This window comes from Maylandia zebra, linkage group LG2 (assembly GCF_041146795.1).
Source record: "Maylandia zebra isolate NMK-2024a linkage group LG2, Mzebra_GT3a, whole genome shotgun sequence".
Classification (NCBI taxonomy): Eukaryota; Metazoa; Chordata; class Actinopteri; order Cichliformes; family Cichlidae; genus Maylandia; species Maylandia zebra.
In genome coordinates this window covers 31631781-31646480 of record NC_135168.1, presented here as the reverse complement: position 1 = coordinate 31646480, position 14700 = coordinate 31631781, and the positions used below count along the sequence as shown (strand labels likewise).

At 40.4% G+C, this 14700-nt stretch overlaps 1 protein-coding gene across 1 annotated transcript in view; it reads right to left on the bottom strand.

The window, feature by feature from the left end:
- Positions 1-705: 705 nt before the first annotated feature.
- The window catches only part of pigg (phosphatidylinositol glycan anchor biosynthesis class G (EMM blood group)), an 89208-nt gene continuing 75213 nt past the window's right edge, over positions 706-14700 (bottom strand). Inside the window, exons 12-13 of the mRNA XM_004563181.4 lie at positions 14391-14554; positions 706-7777 (exon numbers count right to left, since the gene is read on the bottom strand). Coding sequence (XP_004563238.2) covers positions 7555-7777; positions 14391-14554 — 387 coding nt within the window. The 3' untranslated portion in view covers positions 706-7554. The remainder of the gene's footprint in view (positions 7778-14390; positions 14555-14700) is intronic.

Sequence of the window (14700 nt, the reverse complement as noted above, 5' to 3'; positions counted from 1 at the left end):
AGCCAAGAGGAAACTCTTAACAGCCTACATAGAGCACCGTGCATCATGAAAACAAGCAAAAGAAGAAAATATTAGATATGTGTACTTCAGTATGGCCTAAAACTGCACAAACCAACCATATCGATGCTTTCACGTGTGTATCTATTATTTCCAGCTGGTTTCTAGTTTCGAGTCAATATTTTCAATTAAAAGCTCACTGAATTCAGCTTTGTGTGCCTTACATTTGTGGCATGAGGGCTATAACACATCTTGGGTGCATCATCGCTTTGGAGGTTTTAAAAGAGACTCCTACTCAGAAGCGAGCAGAGCGTGGAATGTGTGGCTCCTTTAATGGTGGCAATGAAGTCCAGCTCCTGAAGGCATAAAATAATTATTTAGTGGGTGGATAGCAGATAGAGGGATGATTACTAAATTATCATCCTCCTACTTCTATACTGTATGTTAAGATACGCTAGGTGCCCTTTCACAGATGGTTTTATGTCCAATTTTACTAAATCAGTAGGAAACTTTGAGACTCTAGTGAAAAGTGCATCATATGTCATCCATCCTCCAGAGCAGGAGGAATCAAGACAGATGGCTTCCACCCAGGATGCAAGAAGCTGAAAGACAATTTAATGGGCAGCTAATCACTAATATCACAGGAGGAACGTGTGCACATCCTTATCAAAACACTTAATGTAACAGCTTGTAGGAATCACACAAATCCTGCAGAGGAAGTCTTTTATTTTAATATGGAGAACATAAACAGATGATTCTTGTAGGTCTGTCACTTTTCACATTAATAAACAAACCCCAAACACTAACTCAGAAAACTACAGATATAAAAGAGGGATTTTCAACATAAAGGCAGATTTTATCTGATTAAACACCTAATTCATCAAATACAGACAGAGGAGTGAAGTGTTTGAATACAGAAACAGTATGAATTGCATAGTTTACCACAGGCTAGATTAGGAAAAAACAAAATACAACAAAAGAAAACATGAGGGCTGTTGCCAAATTATGAACAGGAGAAAACAAAAAGGTTTAAAAACAGACTGACATCACTGTGGAATGTGGAGTGCAGGTCACACAGAAATACAAGAGTCATCTCAACACAGATGGGCAAAAATAACCCCACACACAGTCAGGTTATGATGTGATGTACAACACATGCCTAAAAGCTTTCGACCATGTGAACAAAACAATTATTCGGATCTATTTCATGGTCTGCTGGATACTTGGATACAGAGGAAGGAGTTTAAACTGTCACAGTGTTGCCTCATCACGCTGGTGAGAAGCTGTTCCGAGGCTTCTGATCGTTTTATAGATGAATTGTGAAGTTTTCAAAAAGATTAAATAACTTAACAAACGAACTCGGCTCTTTACTGTGAGCCGAGCATTTCAGCTACAATGACGCAGACAACAATTCTGGTTTTCAAACATCATCTCCTCCTCTTGTTTTGAAGTGACGACTGATCAATAAAACCCCTTTGCTTCACCTGACAACAGCTTATTGCATTCTTTAAATGATTTATAGTGTACTGTGTTCTATAGAGATGATCTGGCATGCACTTTCTAACAAAAGTAATCAAATAAAGCTGCCACAACTCCCTGAAAGCACTAATTCTATAGCAGATATTTTTCAAGCAGCAACTTAAGAAGGTTAAAAATGAAGCTAAAGCTTAAGTGCGAAAAACTGCAGTAAATCAAGTAAATCAATCCCCAGAGTCCCATGTTAAAAAACAAAAAGAAACTACTACCTTGGTCTCTATAGATAGTGTCCCCTCTCTGAATGTGATCACCTTTTTAATTTTTATAATTCAGCTGGACAGTGGTAGTGGCAGCTTTGACTGTCGGGTGTTCTGACAAAGGTAGCTAGAGCCTAGTGTGGAATTATAGAATTACAAATGATATTGCGGCGTGAGTGGTACAGGTTATCCAAGACGTTTGCGCATGAGTTTTGTGAGTCATTTAATATTTATTTGTCTATTTTTTAGCACTAAATGTTCGATATTTGTGTGTCTTACTTTGCATGTGTAAAAACTCTCAATGCCACTTGCTAACTACAGTGGCTAGCGTTAGCTAATGACTTAGCACTCTGCCTTTTTATCCAAGTGTAATCACCTCTGGTTCCAACTAACCAAACATGGTGACAATAAATATGCTAATGTTAAAGCTTAAAGTTACAGCATGTACAACTGCAGCTTGCAGTCAACTGAATTCTGTTTTCTCATCCCTCCTAATTCAAGTGACAATTCGAGTGACTATTTGTTCCGGAGGAAACTGTAAAACTTTCTGAAAGGAGTCCAATATGTCAGTCTAAAGTAAAGTTTACTTCTGTCTGATGACAAGGACACTGACGTCAGTTGTTGAGGATATCGTAAACTTTTCTGTTGGTAAGTGCTGCTGTTTTTGTTGCTGTTAGCCTGTGTTAGCTGCTGTTAGCCAGCTTTAATGAAACTTTAGGCGGCAGCCTCGCCTCTGTCAGTGCGCCCCAGGGTGGCTGTGGCTACAATGTAGCTTGCCATCACCAGTGTGTGAATGGGTGCGTGAATGGGTGGATGACTGGATATGTAAAGTGCTTTGGGGTCCTTAGGGACTAGTAAAAGCGCTATATAAATACAGGCCATTTACCATTTATTTAAAGTGGATCTCGACTAGGTCTTGGAAAAAAGGATTTAATCTCAGCGAGACTTTTAGCTGGATAAATAAAGGATAAGAAGATTGTTGGACTCAAACAATAAACTCTCATACGGGATAAAAATCTAATCAAACAGTGGGAAGGTGAATTTTAGCATAATTTAGCATGTTTAACATTAGCTGGCATAACGCTAGCTTGTAACCAGCTGTGGAGCACAGATGCAACAGGTGATTTCACCAACGGCTATATCCAGACATGGGCAATGACAATAAAGTTGAATTCTATTCTATTCTATTTTCTAAGATATTCTTACAATGTGGACATGTGCCATACTGTCTTTTTTTAGTACCATGCTGTTACTGAAGTCTTCTCTTTTTCCTGCATTTTGATAAAGTAACCTTTGTTTTGCTGGATATTCATAAGCTATCCTATCATTCATTTCCAGCCTGATCAGCTCACTTTTACTCATGATGACAGGGCAGCGCAGAGACATCCGCACTCAAGTATCATTGCAAACAATGATGTCACCCACCACGGTGCGTGCTCCGCAGGGATTCAGCGCAGTACTATAAATCAAGCTTTTCGACTGCAGGAGTTTGTCAAACTCAACAGAACTGGTCAGGATTATAACGCAGCTTCACAAGATTTTTCACGAGGCCGATGAGATACAGACGGATGTTACTCTTTTCAAGCATAATTCATCATCGGCGCTGCAGTTCCCACAGAGCGGTTCATAATGTTTTATTCTTACAAAAAACAGAAAATCGATCTCCATCTGAGAAAATGTGTTGCTGTCATTCTAAATTTTTCTAAATCACTTTACAATCACAGGAGGAGATCTTGGTAAAAACAAAACAAAACACAGTATGGGAATCCAGATTTAGTCGGATCAAGAGCTCGACTTGTAAAGACAGTGCGAGACCATTGGACAAGTCGAGCGAAGTGAAGCATGCTGACAGAATAATCCTGTAGATCATTATCTGGTTCATCAACTATTTACATCACACTTTGATATCTTTGTGAGATTCCTCGTTGAACTAACGAGAGGAAAAAGGCACTTGACAATAAGATGCTGCCAGTTTAGCTTTGAGGCTGGCTCCACCAAAAAAAGAAAGAAGAAAAAAAGCTAAATGTGTCCTCCCTGTAATGCAAACCAGCTCACCTGCAGTGATCCATATGCAGCGTGTGTCTGCCCCTGACCCCCCCTGCATTCAAATGCAAATCCTCTTGTTTGTCTGACTTTCCAATGATGCTCGGGGCATTTAAATTCCATTCTGTGCCGATGTAGTAAGCAGTGAGGTCCCTGTCAAGGTGAGTCACAGCAACAACAACGGCGGCAAAATAAAAGGTGACGAGCTCACCTCGCATCAAACAAAAATCTATTCAGGAAAACATGGAACACCAGTGTTGCCTCCTCTTCCCCCACTTTTCCCAGTTTGGCACCTGCTTCTCTGACGCCTCGGGGGGAGGGAGTCAGTGATCTTCGCCCCGGGTGAGACGCTGTTTCAATGCAGACAGCTCATCAAGGTGAGTGACAAGTGTTGGGGCGGGAACATGAGATTCACTTTGGTGTCTGGAGGTGAAAAGATGCATACCGAGTCTTTCAACTTGATTTTTTTTCCTGGTTAGAACTGCCAGGTTATGATCAACAAGAAGCTTTGAAGCAGTTGCTTCTGTTCGTCGACGTCAAAAGCCCATGAGTCAACAAAATAACTGCTGGAATGATGTCTTACTTTCTACTTTACACCACATCCCGCTGGATTAAAAGTCTAGCTTTTTGTGTTGGAGGCGGGGATATTTTCTTTTAACAAATTATACAAAATTGAAGCCAAACAGGAGGTTTGATGAGTGTTCCAGTCTTCACTGCAACTCAGACTTTACTTTCAAAACAAGAGTCCAAGCACACAGTGAGCTCCATTAAGTACTTGGACAGGGACACATTGTTTGCTCTCTTGGCTCCATACTCTTATTGCTTTGGATCGAAGCCAGCTTACATGCCAGTTTTACTTTGGTGGGATTCTCAGTTATACTGAAGAAACAGATTGAGTGGACGTTAAACAAAGTTTATGTCCGCGGCCCTCTGTCAGACACAAAATTTTACGAGTCGTGCATCGAAATCCAAACGAGAACAATTCATCATGTGAAATAAAGCCCTACTGAAAAGAAGAGGAATTATTAACCCAGTCTTTCTGGAACTTGTTCTGCAGTGTTTATAAACCGCCACACAGTTTTGGATTTTTACCAGCTGCAATTTCACAATTTTGCAAGTAGAAATCAAAAGACAAACAGCAGTGAGCTCAAACAAATGCTGCCTCTGTGCAGTAAGAACATGTAAAGCTTCAGTGAAACATAAAATCAAAAAAGACTGAATGGAAAAAAACAACAGCATTATTCGTCCTTTTATCAAAAGCTGAAATTTGGATTTGAAGCTGAACAAAAGTTATTTAGGTTTATACACAACATCAAACTCTTTCCTGTTTGCGTCTCTTTACTGAGCTCAACTTCATATGAATGTGGTCATTTACTGGGATACGAGTTCGTAAAGGAGGCTAATGCAGCAAAGACACAAGAAGACCCACAGACATAACTGCTCATTTCATCTGAACATATCGAACACCAAAGTCTGAACTTCTTGTGTCCACATCTTTCAGAATGTCACCAGACACTGGATGGTTACAGTTACAAAAACAGTAATAGAAAGAAAAGAACACAGTTTAGCTAACGGTTTAGTGCAGTGTACTGGAAATATTGTGCGATGTGCTCGAAAACTCCCACTCTGCACCCCCATGTTACACCCACACAGCTGTTTTCACTTACACTTGCCTGATTAGACTCTTTTCTCAAGACTGAGTGGGCACAAAGGAGCTCCACTTGATTGACGTCCCCCTCGAACTTCTGCTAATGTTGTTGGACCTTTTAAACCGAGACAACACACACACTTTCTCACAGCAGGTGTTTTAACATGAACACGGAGAAAGCACACGTAGTACTAAAAATACCAACAATGACTCCCGTAAGACGCAGCAGCCAGCATGAGCAACAGGAAGTTGAGATGATATTTTTTTTTTATCATTTACACCTGAGCTCATCGTGCTGTGACAAAAGGCAACTGAGGTTGTGGTCGAATTGTCAAATATTGTCAAAACATAAAAAAGTGTTTGGCAGCCATAGCTGAGCTGGTTGAATGCCAAGGAAAAGAGCTTCAGTGCTACCTTTATTATTACCTGACTGTTTACAGGCCAAATATGAAGGTTATGCTACTTTATTAAAACTCTTCTTGTTGCTTTGCATGAAGTACTTTTTAGAAATCTTCTCTCACTTCATTTCATGGAAATTGTAACTTAGTTTACAGGGGGTTATGTTGTCATGTTGCTCGCTTCTGGGATCATAGTTAATGCCTTTTCCATGGGTAACCTGTGGTGTGTGGAAGACAATCAGTTCATCAAACTTGTCCGTACTAAGCCCAAAGGAAACGCAGTGAGCAGAGTTCATAAAGCACTGCAGCGACATGGATGGACTGGGATTCTGGAGGTCTCAGAGTGGGTCGGGTCAGAGATGTTAATCTCATGTTTCTGTGTAACTTCTCTTGTGTGTGTTTGACTTTTCTGAGCTGTTTTGTTTTGTGATATAAAACAAACAACAGCTCACAGCAGATGGCCCCGCCCCTCCCTGAGCCTGGTTCTGCTGGAAGTTTCTTCCTGTTAAACGGGAGTTTTTGCTTCCCACTGTCACCAAGTGCTTGCTTATAGTGGGTCAGCTGAATGTTGGGGTTTTCTCTGGATTATTGTAGGGTCTTTACTTTACAATATAAAGTGCCTCAAGGTAACTATTGTTGTGATTTGGCGCTGTATACAAAAACTTTAGTCACCAATATAAAAAACTGCTAGGTTGGTTTTCATGTTTTTCACAGTAACTTTCTAACTTTTGGAATAAATAAAGTCAATCTTATTTAGTTTTACTTAAGAGATGATCAAAGACTTAATAAAGGAAAAGCAAATTGATTCTTCAGCAGGAAGAAGTTTTATTATTAATCTAATCATTTTATTGTTGTGGTATATAGTTTTAAACTCCATCTAGTAAAAAGGTTGGTTATTCACATTCATATAGCCTGCATGAAACAACGTGATAAGAACACAGATGGCAAAATATCTAAGGCGGTATTTCCAGTATTTGATCTCTACCATAGAGGCGAACAATTCGGACAACTGCCAGCCTCCTAGAAAACACGCCTATAGTATCAAATCAAAATCTACGTTGCTTTGTTCTCAAGTTATCGCATTCACAAGATTTTCAGAAAGAAAAATCAGGTCCCGTGACTGAAACTGAAGCAGCTAAATGGAACTGAGTCATAATCATTAGTATTTGCACGTGTGCTCAAACTACCGTTAAGTAAGATCTTTTTCACTTTAGTGACATCGCATATTTCTCAGAATTAGTCTGTACATTTTCACCACTATAAAGCTCAGCATGAATAAGTGAAAACAACTATGAGGGTGCAAGTCGAGACTAAAACAAGTATTATCAAACGCTCACAGCACATTCACATCAAGCTCTCCAGTGTAACATCAAAGTCATTCAATTAATCATGGAGTCAAAGCGCCCGTTGCTGCTCACTGTACACTCATCCCTGAGGTATGTAAAAAAAAAAACCCCTCTAAAATCTTTACATCATCTCATTTTTATTCATCCTCTTCAACACTTTTCTTTTTGGAAAAGAATTAAATATTTAAATATGCTTCTCAAAAATACATTAAAAGTGCATCCCCGAAGTATTTTTTGCAACAGAGTTCACAAACATCTATTCACATAATGTGAACAGAATTAACTTAGAGAGTGAAGGTGAGTACACTGTAGCGTGGATCAGGCTGAAAGTCCCACACAGTATAAGACCAAGTCTGATCCTTTAGGGGGGATTTTCAGTCTTTGGCTTCCTAAGACTTACTTGAGCTGGGGCTTTGTTCCATGGTGATGAAGAAGAGACAGACTCCTGCAGTCAGCAGGAGATGCATGGATTCGTACAGTAATTTGGGTGAAAAGACACTCCATATGAAGAGATGATAGCGCAGAACAGTTACCAGCACTATGTAGGCTGCGGCTGGCACAGACCTCAGCAGGGCCAAACAGTAGCAACCATGGCCGACTGCAACCGGGCTCCTGTGGAGAGGAAAAGGATTCATCAGAGAGGAAGATGCACTGCAGAGAGCAAAGCAGGCGACTGTACTGTGGATAATAGTCAAAACTTCCTGTGTAGAAAAGTTTTGATGTAAGCCAAGGTCATCCGAAGCTGCTTCATGTTTGTCGTGATGAAGTTGACTCGCTAAAAATGCAGATTGCTCAGTGATTCATAGCAGAGGCCACAATTTCGCATTTTTTCCTTTACACATGTACCCAGGAGAAGACTCTGATCCAATTATCTTGGCACAGTAATGCGGATTGCTGGCAAATTCTGATAAAGAAGTTAATGACTCTAAAACCTGCAAGATGGGATGGCGCGAGGAGATTAGGAGACGATGATGATGTAAAGCCAAACACGCACAGATATACAAAAGACTCGGTCTGTAATACACTGAAACACATGCGCCGGTTTGCTAAGGGATCTTCTTCATTACAGCAGGCAGAGTCCCAGCTGAGGGGGAGGAACTTTAAGTCTTTTCACAAGACAGGAAGGCAAACCAAAGGAGTAGGTGACATGCTAGGTAGACCGGTTAGCAGATGGATAGATAGAAACACACGAGTGGATCAAAGACTGACCAATACTGATAATCACGTTTTACGACTCAGTGGATAACAGAGAAAATAAAAGGCTTGTGTGTATCATTGTTACTGCACTTTCCTCAGTTGTAGAGGCAGAAATCATTTGAATAAACATTATTAAAATCTCCAAAAGCCACATCATGTTACTTAGTGGAAGCTAACATTTTCAGAAACTCAGTCTTTGTTTTGTAGAGTCTGAAGACGAAGTTCTTGGTGGAGGTGGAAGTGGTGGAGGTTGAAGAAAGCATACGTATGCATGCATGCATACGTACGTGTACATGTACATAACATTATGTAATTTAATTTAATTTTTTTAAATTTTCTATTTTATCTATTTCATTACACGGGCATTTTGTCGTACCACGGGGAAGAAATATTGCCGTTAAGTGCCTTCGTAAGTTGAATTTTTCGTTAAATGGGGTCTTCGTAAGCCGGGGTTCCACTGTATTCTAGAGTCAAATGCGAGGCCATCTGTCTGACAGCTAAAGCTTGGCCCACAGTGGGTCATGCAACAGGACAATGACTCCAAGCACAGCAGCAAATCTACACCAGAATGGCTGAACAAGAAAAGAATCAAGGAGCTGCAAAGGTCCAGTCAAAGTTCGGACATCGACCTGATGAAACGCTGTGGTGAGAACTTAAGAGAGCTGTGTATAAATGTATGGCTGTAAAGAAGAGCGGCACAAAATCCCTCCACAGTGATGTCAGAGGCTGATAAAGTCATACAGGAAACAATTACTTTAAGTTACTGCTGCGAAAGGTGGTTCTACAAGCTACTGAATCATGGGGTGTAGTTAGTTTTCACATGTCTGCACAGGACATTTCTTTTTCCCATGATCGTTGAGTATTTGATGACACTGTAAAGATGGAAGTACCTGAATTTAGACATATTAACTATCACACTTTACTGCTGCAAAGTGTCGCTGCTGTGACCTCCTCTTGACTTGAGTTGATTACTTTTAATTGGAAACACTAGGTTTGTAACAAGATTAAAATATCCTTGGTGTCATGTAATTATTGCATAAAAAAGGTGCAGAAAACTTCATCGCTGTAGTGAACTGCAAAGAAGCTACAGGCATGTTAGCCAAGCATTGTAGTGGGAATACACGCACAGTTTACCTGAGTGTTTGCTTGCATTACATTTAGCGTTGGTGTAAACAGCATGTGTATCAATATAGCCCGAGTGACTGCAGCTTCAGTAGCCTGCATTATGCATGATATGCTAATTAGCCATGTGCTCTTGCTTCTTATGCTTTTAGCTACACCAGCCTGATAAAAGCTTTACACACAAAGCTTGTGATGGACTGATGACTGGTGAAACCCTGTGTGTACAGACACATTTCAAACATCTCCAAAGTGACATAAACCACTTCTTTGGAAGTGAAAACAGCTACCACGACACTTGAAAACACCCATTATTGTCATTCAATCCAAACTGCTGGCATGCTAGATAGACTACAGTACGCACAGCCTGTCAACACTGAACTAAAAACTACCCCTGGAAGCTCTAATGGATATTTCCAGGCACTATAGATAATAATATGAACATATTCCTGCTTTTTAACATCACAGTAAGAGGTTGAGATGATATATTTAAATATGTCTGGTTGCTTTTGCTGCCCTAATGGACTCGTTTTTAAAACTATGACTGACAAAGTCTCTCAGATAGAGAGAAATGAAATTGGTGCATGTCATGTCACAGTAAAGTAGAAATATAAAGCTGCATAAAAAAAATGGGGAAATAGAAAATTGAACGCCACCATTCTCTGTTTGTGTTTGCTGTTACGCCTACTTCCACAGAGTTGCTCATATCAAAACATCTTGGGGTCTATTTCTGTGTGCTGCCTCATAGGCGAGCTCTAAGGTGGGTCACGAGAACGCACAGACAGTCTGTGAAACCTGTGAACAATACCTATAAAAACTGACAGTTTACAAAATCGCTAAGGGTGTAACTAAGGCTCATTGTGCTAATGCTGTGAGAAACTAACTGTAACTGTTACCCAAGTTAACATGTTTATCTGCTTCACTCTTGGTGGGTGCGTTGCTGAGGACCAGAGTAAATCAGTGCCAAGTTTGAGGATTTTTTGGTAAATGGTTCTCATGTTTTGGCTAAAAGCTGCTCTCTGAGCAAAGCTGTGACCGTAGCCTGCTCCACTCTGTGTGCAAGGAAAGGGCCACAAATATATTTACAAGCATGTCTGTTTGGCTCCGTGTGTTAAACTCTAACCTAATTCTAACTTTACCCCTAATATCAGACCTAACCTTCAAAAAACACCTTCCTAACACTTCACTTTACAGTTTGTCTCGTTTTTAACTACAATCTATTTCAATAAATCATTTCACCTTAAAGCTCACGAGCATGCAGATGCTGAGAGACTGACACTTGTCACTCTTGCAAAGTGTCTTAGAAATAAATCAGCATGAATGTGCCTTATGCTGAATGAATGAAATCTCACAGATTACAAAACCTACAGTGGTTTAAGACAAAGAAAAACACACTGTGTATAAATAATGATTTAGTTTTATGTCATTACTCAGCAGATGAGGACCTCCAGTACAAGCCTCGTGTTCCAGCTGCTGACGCTGCAGAGTGAATTTTAAACTAACTGAGATTATTTTAGCGCCATTAGTCAGAGTACCTCTGAGCACCTATTAGAGGTAAGTCTTTTGTGGATGAGTGATGACAAGCAGGAAAAGTTTTTGCACTGGAATGCAGTGTGTGATGTTTACCATCAGCTGGGCGGTGTTAACCCCCTCCAGAGGCTGCAGCGTTCATTACAGCCTACATATGAAATTGATGGGTTTCCCACTTGGCTATTCAGAGGATAAAACCACAGTGAACATGGCGAGGCTGCCAGGCACCAAATCCCATAACTGGCTGCAATTACGCCGTCGATCTAAATGGAATTTACCGCCTGCTTTCATTGCTCCAGTTTAGGTTCAAGTTTACAACCGATCAATGCAGGTGCTGCGTTTGAACGGGCTTTCTCAGAAGCAACGTTTTCAGGAGCTATTTTCAACTTACTGTAAATGCAATAATTACAACTAGACATCTCAGGTATCATGCTTTTATTGGATCACGTAAAGTAATTTTCCTTTGCTGCTGTGCGTGTGTTTGTGTGATACTCGACTGCAGGATAAAATCAGTTTATGTTGATATTTCCGACCTATTTAGAGCACTTAGGGTGAGATTCCCGTGGATGTATGACCAGATGTTCTCCAAAAACACTGTGATGGACACTACGTGGCTTTTTTGATGACACATCAGTACTAAACGAAAGGTCGAGACAAAACCGACCACAGTGCTGGACTACTGGATCACGTTTTTCATTTTTATACCCCGCTGAAAGCAGCAAAAAGAAAAAAAAACAATTCAGAAGGATGGAACTTTTTAATCAAAGACCGTCTCAACTACTGAAATGTTAAACACAGCTTATTCAAATGTGGGATCAAGGACTATTAAGAATATAAATCATGTATGGGTATTTTCACCCTCTACAGTCTAATTTCTATGCATTCTTTTTGCCAACAAAATTCACACGTTTTATTACATAAAGTAAGATTTCTTTATATCTCAAGGCAGCAGACTTGCATATATATCTCCGCTTTTTAGTTGCTGGCATTATAACATAGGAGGCAGGCTAAAATGACTCCTTTTACACAAACAGTATCTTTTGTCTGCATTAAAATAGCATTTTAGTTTTGGCTCTATCAGCAGGGCAGCTGCTGCCCAGCCACAGACCTCATCACTCAGCGCTGTGCAGAGGCCTCACGCTGAGAGGAAGCGGTAGTTATTGGCTGCTTTCACACACATACAGCAGCCCAGCTACTGGCCCCTCTCCAGTGGAGGTCTACCGCAGGTTAAGCTGTTTACATGCATCTTTGATACCCTCCAAGGAACGCTCCTCGTTGCCACGAGTAAACTAATTAACATAGCATTTCTGCGCGCCAGCACTGTCCCACCCACAGGCTGAAAAAGTATGAAACAAACAAACAACAGTCAAAAGTAACTGTAATAGCGATGCTGGTGTGTGGCGGTGCTGGCACAGAGGGCACAAAAGACAGTGAGAGAGAGGAGTGTGTTTGAATTTGGTTATAACGCAGAGCGGCTGCGCCCAAAGCTTTAGCTGACATACCACGTTTCGAAGAGCACAAGTGCCTCTCCATCAGTGACACCTACCAATGTTCCAAATGTTTTCTCATGAATGGATTACAAACTGGGCGTCGTTTCAAACGTTCGGTTATATAAAAAGTGATTACAACAATGTTTTTATGCAACCCAGCTGACAGTGGAAACTTCGATCATGTAGGACTTACGTATAGAATTGCTGTGCATGACTTTGGATTATGGAATCGAAACGACTACCAGCTCGTCACAGACGCTGGATGCTTCAACCATTTATCCTTTTCTTTTAGCTATTCAGGTTACGGTCATGCCACCAGGAGCACATACAAGATCGAGCAATCCTTGAAGCCAAGAAGGGGGGAGCCTGGTTATGCTGGTGGTTTCTTCCTGTTTAAAGGGAGTTTTTCTTTCCCACTGTTGCCAAGTGACTGCTTACAGGGGGACTGTTGGGGTTTTCACTCTAATATTTATGGTCTTTACTGTGACTGTTAGGGCTATGCGATATAACCAAAATCTCATATCCCGATATGAGACATTTATCGTCCCGACAACGATATGTATCATAAAAATGTTACATTTTCTGTAAATTCTGTGAATCTCGGGCAACTCAACTTGGTTAAAGTGTTTTCAGCTGGGCGTGGTGTACCTGGAGTCGAGTGTTACATATGTTGAAACGGCCGCAGTTTTCTTTGAGTATTTATTACACAGCGTGCTGCAGGGAAACGCCTGTTCTAAGGTTTATTTTTTAGCACCTGACGGCTCTTTTTAGCTTTTCGTCCATAAACACTCTGCATACTATTTCAAGTGATTCAGTTCATTTTGAAAAATCTCAATAGGATCTTCAACTTTATTGTGAAAGTTTTATGTGGAAAATAAACAACCGTACAGCGGAGCCACGCGATGGTTTTACCGTCGTTGTTGCTAACGACAACGCTTAAAAACAACCGCTTGTCCGTCCGTAGTGTGGTTATATTAAATATAAGAGAAAGAGAGAAAGAAATTCTACAGTGACCATCAGAATGATGAAAAAATATTGCTGTAAACAGTTTATTTTGCGACACCACGAAACAAACGATGGCGTATGAAACGATAGATGTTTTCATATCATCATCCGATATATCTCGTTATATCAAACAGCCCTAGTGACTGTTGCTGGAAATTGGTGACACATAAATAACACTTGTTCTCTAAGCTTGGGACAAACAGTTCACACCAGGAAGGTTCCTGCAGTTCACTTCACTTTCATTTTATACACAAATCAATTAAAATGCAGTTACAATCATAATTACGCATAAAACAGTGATTTGTAAATCACATCACGATAAATATCATTTTTAATTCTGTATCCTAATACTAACATAAATCTTTAAAAGCACCTTGAAACTCCTAAAGTACAGTATAGAGATCCTAAAACAATACATCCAGACAGAGACACATGGGGAATAACAGTATAAATCCACTGGTGGGTGAATTTTAAATGGAAAGCTATGGAGAATATTTAAAAACCCTGAGTGATGCGGGGTTTTAGGAGTGAACATTTTTTAGTAGCAGCTGTCTTAAGCTCTGAGCGAGATGCTGATTTTTGTAGTGCTCTCTAGCTCGTTCCAAACCTGCGTACCTCCAGTCACACTAAAAGTTTGCAATTTTTTTTTCTCTTTTGTGTGTTTACATAGCCAACCATTTACACACAGACATTCACAACTATGAAGAATTTTGAATTACCAGTTAATCTAGCCCCACTAACCACATCCCCTTAGACTGTGAAGCCAGAGTTCCTGGAGAACATGCAAACTCCACACTCCAGGACCTTCTTGCTGCGAGGCAATGATGCTAATCACCGTGCTAATCCAAAAACCAGTGAATAGTGGGTTTTAAATTGAAACTTACCGGTCTCTCTCCGAGCTAAGGTAGCAGACAAGGTGACACGCCCAGAGCAGCGGGCCTGCATAAGTGCTGAGCGCTGTTAAGAAGATGGCAGGTGCTTCTATGTAGCTTTCCAGTCCAACGAATCCAACTGAAATGTCGACAGTGGCTATGTTGTTGGAATTCCCCTGCAGGCGCACAAAGAAATCTTCTTCAAATAATTTACATTATATACAGACAAAAATAAGTAAACAAAGAACTGTGGATGTGCTTCAGAGCTCTAAAGAACTGGTGCTTTGCTTTATCATCATTACTGTGAGTTTCTGGCCACTTC